We start from the raw sequence: 8049 nt of genomic DNA on the forward strand, positions 1-8049 counted from the left end.
ATATATATATATATATATATATATATATATAATCTTATCTTATCTCTTAGCTCTGGTACTTATCTACCATCTTATCTAGTAAACATAATGATTCGACTAAACATGATTCAACCAAGAATGCAAACAATGTTAAATTTGGTCATTCTGGTGGTAGACAGAAAGATAACGAAACATCGCGAGCTGTTGTATGAATATTTCATGGCAGCGACACACCATTGTGCTGTTACACAAAACGCAAAAAGTGACACATTCTGTTCAGTGTTTGCTAACAAACAAGTAGCTCTCACTTCCCTTGATGTAATCAGCTCTGCTAAAGCCAGCAAATAGGAAGCAGATTTGTGGAGTGGAAGGAGGGAGATTTTATCAACAAGTAGATTTTACCAGGAGCAAACAGAGCCGTGTTTGAGCAGGGATGTGCAGAACAAAGCTAGCGCAACATGTAGCACGACGTTCAGAAATATATTTAGCCCCGGCAGCTGCTAGGGTGAGCAGTGGAAATCTCTCTGGCTTTTGAACAGGAGACGGCATCACAGCCGAGAGGTGAGACCTAACCCATCTATGCATCCAGGGCCGGAGAGAGGGAGGAAAGGGATGAGAGGAACAGGTGGTAATGTGCTCATGGATGTCTGCATGAGAGAGAAGCCTATTTTTTTGTTTTAGTTTGGGCTACTGAGAAGTATATATATATATATATACACACTGTATGGTTCGCTATCTTTGTGGGGACTCTCCATAGACTTAATGGTTTTTATACCATTTATGACCCTACCCCTAAACCTACTGTACCCATCACACAAAACATTCTGCATTTAAAAAAATATATAATTTACTATGTTTATTAACCCATTTCCCTCACCAATGTAGATGATCAGCGCACACACACACACATGCACACAGACACAGACACACACACAGACACACACACAGACACACACACAGACACACACACACACACACACACACACACACACACACACACACACACACACACACACACACACACACACACACACACAGTATGGTGCGGTATGTGAACACTACAGCATTCATCAATGTTTTGATGTGGTCACGACCCTTCACCTGCTGTTACGGGACCCATGAAATCCTTTAAGTACGCCCTTTACTTTTGATCCGCAGGTTTAAAAGGTGAAAGATGAAAAGTCAAGGGTTAAACAGGGCTGGATCATGTGGAATTAGGGCAATGAATACCAGGATCCTGCTGTGAATACTAAAACTGGAAAGGGGATAATTGGGGAACAGTTGAAGAAAACCAATCTCCGTTTACCTATAATAACATACACATAAAAATAAAAAAAAATAAAAGAAAAATAATTCTCATTTTCTTCATTATTCCTAATTCTTCAATTCTATACCATTAATTGATATTACATTTTTATTTACTATTTTTAATATTTACTTGATAAATTATTTATTAAAATCTTATTTTTTACCATCTTTTCCATTTAATATAATTGAATATTAAAGTAAAAATATTGAATATTTATTAAACATTATTTACTATTTTAAACATGTATTATTTATTATTTAAATATAATATTTATTATTTACAAGTCAATTAATTACATTAAGCAATAATATAATTCCCTAACATCCATAAGACAAGAACACCCTGCCATAGATTATTATTTTCTTAATATTCCGTTTTATTCAGAAATATGTTATATTGCAGAAGTTATCTTTACGAATGCTGTAACACATTACCGATGAACAACAGCACTTATATTCTCATATTGTGGTCAGAATTATCGGCACCCCTGGTAAATATCATCAAAAATGGCTGCAAGATAAATATGCATTATTTATTCTTTTGATCTTGCCTTCAAAAATATTCGCAAAAATCTAACCTTTCATGGAAGTAAAGTAATTAAAAGTGTGTGTGGGGGGTGGGGGATCACATTATGAAATAAATGTTTGCACAACTGTTGATATGTTCAGGTTGAACTCACCCAGTAAAATGAGCACACAGAGCAGGATGGCTATGAGAGCGCCCGTGCTGAGCCCTGCGGACGAGAGAAATGCTTCGCCCTGGCAGATCTTCAGTCTGGTGCCTCTCTGGCAGGAACACACCCGGAGCGTGAGGGTACTGGTGCTGCTCAGGACGGGCTCCCCGTCATCCCACACCACCACCGGGAGCTCGTAGAGTTCCTGGGTCAGTCTGTGGAAGCGCCTCCGTCTGGCGATGATGTTGGCAGTGTTGTCTGCGGACAGAGACAGGGATGAGCTCACAATTAATGACTCACTGAGCTAACGGATGGCTTCGGATGAAATATTTGGTTTATATCAAATTTGACATCTGTTGCTTTATGGAAAAAAAATCAACATGATTTTAAACTTGAAATAGGGAGAGTAAAAAGTGACAGACTTTCATTTGTTTCCTATGTTATATGGCTGCCACATAAAATAAATTTCAATAAATAAAAAAATACAAATAAAATTTGTACTTTTCAAATGCATTTTACTGTATGCATAGTTGATTGCTTTATGCTTGTCCCAGACACAGACTCTTAATCCTAAAACATGGAACATGAAAACAATTTAATTGATCATACAATAGCAACAAAAAACAAAAAAACTAAACAAAAAACATGATCATCTAAAGAAAGAGTCAAATAATCTATTCCAATTTTTTGTGTACCATTGCAGTATTTGTGTGAAAATTAATAATATATAATTATAACATAATTTTTACTAGTGCTGTCAAATCGATTAAACGCGATTACTCGCATCTAACATAAAAGTTTGTAAATATAAATGTACACTATATATATATATATATGTATGTGTATATGTGTATTATACATTTTATGTTAGATGCGATTAATCGCGATCGATTTGACAGCACTAATTTTTACACAAATTTCACACAAATTTTTACCTGATTTCATATACATACTCTCTATTTGACATTAGATAAAAATGTATACATATATAAAAAAAGTGTGCTTGAGTGAGCTTGACTAAAAGTATAGAGTGCCAACAGTGCCCACAGTTGAAGAAACACAAAAGGCTAATAATTGTTAACAGAACAATGAGCAATTGAATTGAAATGAAGAAATGAAAATGAATTAAAAGAAGAAAATGAGGAAAATCCAAGGGTGAAAAGCAGAAGTAATGAGGAAGAGTGATAACAGACGAGAATAAATACACAGACACAGAGAGGATAAGAGGAAAAACAGAGAGGGAGAAAGAGGGCAGATAAGAGATCATTATATTAAATTAGTCTGGTTTGAGCACAGGCCACTTTCGTTGAGGCTCTCTGCCTCAGTGTGTGCCATTTCAGAGCATTTAGGAGCACCATTCCCACAGATGGGCTTTTAATGGGAGAACTCGCATTCCCTGAGCCCAGAATACGTGAGGTCTGTCTAATACTGGCCGTCTACAGCACAGCGAGTAAAGCTCTTAACCCGAGAATCAACCTAATGAGCCTCTATCTCGCTCTCTCTGAACTTCACATCCTCCAGCAATCTTTACGTTTCTAAGCATTTTGAGTGAGGGATGCTGGATGGACAAGGATAAGGGGAAATCAAATACAATTGAGCAGCATATGAGTCAAAGAGTGAGTGAGCGAGTGAGAGAGAGAGAGAGAGAGAGAGAGAGAGAAGATGGAAGGCATGGAAGATCTATTGTTAAAAGAAATCCAGAATGATTCAATACATTTTCACCTTTTAAAATGAAATCAAATTAATTATGTAAGGGATAATGTATTGCGAGGCGGTTGTTATAGCGAATAACAACCCCGACAGGCTGAACGGGACCCCGATGTGAAGCGGAGGGGTCTTGAATCAGCCTCAAGGGGTTGCTGTTATTCGCTATAACAACCGCCTCGCTATACATTATCCCGCTTATTACATGGCTATACAAAATAAATAAATAATTTGACACAAATTATTATTTAAAAAGGAGTTTATTGATTTAAAAACGATTGTATTGCTTCCGCTAAAGAAAATAGTCCGTTCTGCGTCCATAGCAACGCTCTGTTTTTCATGGCAACGGTGTGTTATACTCCACAACGGTCTGTTATCAAGAAATAACACACCACATTCTACATTGGAATTCAACCAAGCCATGTAATAATATGCAATAATACGTGTAATGGGACTTATAATAATATCATTTTGTAAACTATAGAGCTGATTACATTTTGTCTGTGATTACGTCGACGCATCATAGGTGACGAAAAGTGTTTTGAGTGAGTCACTGATTTATTCATTCAAACGTTTAAAAAAACACACTGGCTGCGTCCGAAAGCTTTAAAATGCTGTCTATGGAGGATGCATTCCAAGGTAGGAAGTAATCAAGGCACGTCCCAATCCAATGTTAGCTTCACTTCCTGTCTCCTGAGATACCTTCATCTGATTGATTTTTGAAGGCAGCATAGATGTTGATAGATAGATGTTACACAGCATAGATTCACTGCCTTTGATATCCCAAATGTATGTATATGTATGTTTTTGACCACTGTTGTCCATTTCTGATGTTATTTCTAGTGAGAAATTACTATGGAAGTATTTCAATATTTGCTTAGTTTTGCTGTAGATCATTAAACCGTTTCGTTGCCTCTGAAGTCTGTCTGAAATCAGTTTCGAGAGGTGTACCTTATCATTGTCTGATAAGGGAGCTGACTAAGTTTCCGGACGCAGTCAATATATCATTCAGGAATGAAACAAGTGACTGTCTTTCGAGTGAACCATTGAATCATTCATCCAACAGATTCGTTCAACACTGATTCATTCAGTAACGCCACAGTGTTGCTCGGAGATGCTCAACGGTTCATTCTGCTGTGGCTCGTTTGAAACTATTTTTTTGTGGCAAATCAAAAATGAACAAAGCTTGCATGGGACATCTTGTCATTCATATAAGATCGCAGCAATCGCAAACCACAATGATCCAGTGATCCAATTCATTTCGAATGGAGAAAAATCAAGTCCCGCCCTTCGTTTTTCTTGTCCGAGAAGGCATGTCACAATAGGAAAGCAAAGACGATCGCAACTTCCGTTTCATGGCGACTTTAATATTAGTAAATACATGTATTATAGTGTTATCGTACTGCTTTTCCCCACTCATAATCATTGATAAGATGATGACTAATTCTACTGCTTTATGTGCACGCACATATGGAGTTTAACACGGATATGTGCATTTACGCCTGCACACATATGGGAACGTCAGAAGCAGCTATCTGTCTTAACATTCCCTGCCAGCGCAACATTAAATACCTGCAGATACACCAAAAGCTCTCGCTGCTGGCACCCAACTGTGTCCCATAAACAATCACAGAGACACACTACAGAGAACACACTTTTCTAAACAATGTGCTGTCTTTAATACAGGTAGCCTACATGATATCTGTTTTAAAAAAAAGGGAGAGAGAGAGAGAGAGGAATCTGAAGGCTGAAATCTACTCCCAAATTAATCTGAAGTAAACATCTTGTTCTTGGCAGACAATACATGACACATGACATCTTGCTCACAAGGGTCAGAAATACAAGAATGTCCAAAGAGGCTCTGCATTAATATTTTTGTCACTCTTCACAACTCAATTTTCATGGTCTGGAGGTAACAAAAAACATTTTAAGTGCAATAATAATATAATATGTAATATTAATAATAATACAATAAAATAATATTAAATAAAATATATAATGATTTGTTATATTAAAATAATATTAAATAAAATATATAATTATTTGTTATATATATATATATATATATATATATATATATATATTTTTTTTTTTTATCTCCGTAAGTTTATTTAAAAACGTTGAACAGGGAATAACCCCAAAAATATGAGAAAAGAGAAACAAAAAATAGAAATAATTCAATAATGATAATTTAAAAGGAGTAAATAAAGTTCCTTTGATCTGAACATCTGATACAGTTCTCAGAGTTCCACATCTAGTTCCACATCTTACATCATGTATTATTTGATTTGATTTCAAAGGTTATGATGCATCTGATTCCAATTTTATTGAATTCATTCAATCAAGTATTCAAACCAAAAGTTGATGGCAAATGGTTTTATATGGTTTTGAAATGATATGCCTTCATAAATAAATGCAAACAAATCCAAGAAAATCAAATGCAGGCTGTGAATATTGGCCCTTAATGGACAAGTTTAATTTCACAATGCACACTCATGAATTCCCAAAACAACAAATAATCTTCTAACTATGAAGACTTACAATCAATAAATCGTTTCCCTAATGATGCTTATAACAAATAAATGGAAAGAAGTTGCAGCTTTGTAGAGAGGGAAACATTTGTGTCTTGGTTTATGTTGACGTGTGGTCCTGCTGGTGGCTGACAGCACGCTGTCTCTAATTGCACCGCAACACTGCTCAAACTGACATGTGAGAGAATAAGCTGTATGTTCAGGACACAAAAACAGAGTGAAACCATCACCTTCACATCTGTCAACATTTCAGTCCTGAAAACAACCGCCCTACAACTGATATGAGGGGAAATGGGTCTTATCACACACAATGTTTCCATTTCCTTTAAAGGAATTCATTTCCATTGGTCAAATAATGTGCATATGCTAATGAGATGCTTAGTGATTGGTAGCTAGCACTCCATAGCCAATTAATTCTTATTCGATTTGCTGCTTCACTCAGCTCCGTCAAAAGGCTCATTTAAGACGTCAAGTGCCTTGCGGTGTCATTCAGCTCTTCCTCACAATCTACACAAGCAAAGACAAATATCAAGTTTGAGTTATTTGCTGCAGATTAAGCGGATGCTTTTGAAATACTTATGCTTTTACAGGATGAATATAAAGAACAAGCAATCCAACATTCTTATCAGTTCATTACTCAGCGCAAACAATAAAAACTAACATTCCAGCTCCCAACTAGGCTGTAACAGTATATCGCACAAAACTGGTCTTTTCGCATATTTAAAGGTGCTGTAAGCGATGCCACGCGTTTTTTAGGCCAAAACATTTTTTGTCACATACAGCAAACATCTCCTCACTATCCGCTAGCTGCCTGTCCCCTGAACACACTGTTAAAAAACGCGGTCTCTGTAGACACCACAGGCTCCACAAACGGCAACAAAAACAAACTGGGCTCACCCGCACCACGAAACACAACAAACAGTGCTCCAGCCAATCACCGACAAGAAGTATTTGAGGGTGGGATTTGAGGGTGGGGTTTGGGGGGTTAGTGCGCGTGCACATGAAGGGGGTGTGTGGAGGAGAGAGAAGCATGAAGAGGGAAGTTTGAATTATGGCCGACACACGACCAAAGAGACGACGTTCCGATGAACAAATTGCAAAGAAGAGGGACAAGGATAAGGGACGAGGATAAGGAACGCGCGAAATACCGAATTTACATCGGAAAAAACTTCGAAAGGTGGCGAGAACTCCGCCGGCAGAAGGGCTTCCGATCCACATTCAGTTGCTCTGTTTTTGCAGAACAGGTAAATCCATATTTCTTTCTAAACTGACGTTCATGTTCGCCAAACCAACACAAGGATGTAATTAGCTAGAACTATGCAGTCAGCGTTAACTTTGGTGAATACAACATATAACGTTATGTTTCTAGCAGCTAGCGATCAATCTCTATTGTAAATGATCAAGCAAATTCACAGTAGGGCGACAATTTGTGTGAATGATTGTTTTCATCCACTGCTTGTTATGAATTTGAATGTTCATTTATAGGCTATTGACAACTTTGACTAAATTTGTTTACGACGCCGCCGTTGTTTATGCTCACTGGGAAACGCGAAGCTACGTTATCTTGCTATTATTGCGTCCTTGTATGGGAGCTATAGTTATAGCTTCAGGTGGCGAAACGATTTTAAAATAATGTTTCTCTTTTTCTGCATTCTGTTCTGCAATATATAAAACCCTTTATCTAACTTGGCGACATTACACATTGGAAGTATTCAATGTAAACTTGTAAACAATGTAAACTCAGTAAAACTTAACTTTGTTTGTAGTGACTAGACTTTCCTTTATGCCGGAAGGGAGGGGAGGAGGGAGGAGACGGGATGAGGAGGAGGGAGGGTCTAGCTAGCCTCCGTTTT

At 37.3% G+C, this 8049-nt stretch overlaps 1 protein-coding gene across 1 annotated transcript in view; it reads right to left on the reverse strand.

Moving 5' to 3' along the window:
- Positions 1 to 2219, reverse strand: part of LOC309491950 (cadherin-18-like) — a gene marked incomplete at its 5' end in the record, with an annotated part of 4146 nt that extends 1927 nt beyond the window's left edge. Inside the window, one exon of the mRNA XM_082190981.1 lies at positions 1968 to 2219. Coding sequence (XP_082047107.1) covers positions 1968 to 2219 — 252 coding nt within the window. The remainder of the gene's footprint in view (positions 1 to 1967) is intronic.
- Positions 2220 to 8049: the final 5830 nt, after the last annotated feature.

The sequence above is a fragment of the Leuciscus leuciscus genome (genome assembly GCF_965113295.1).
Source record: "Leuciscus leuciscus genome assembly, contig: HAP1_SCAFFOLD_756, whole genome shotgun sequence".
Lineage (NCBI taxonomy): Eukaryota > Metazoa > Chordata > Actinopteri > Cypriniformes > Leuciscidae > Leuciscus > Leuciscus leuciscus.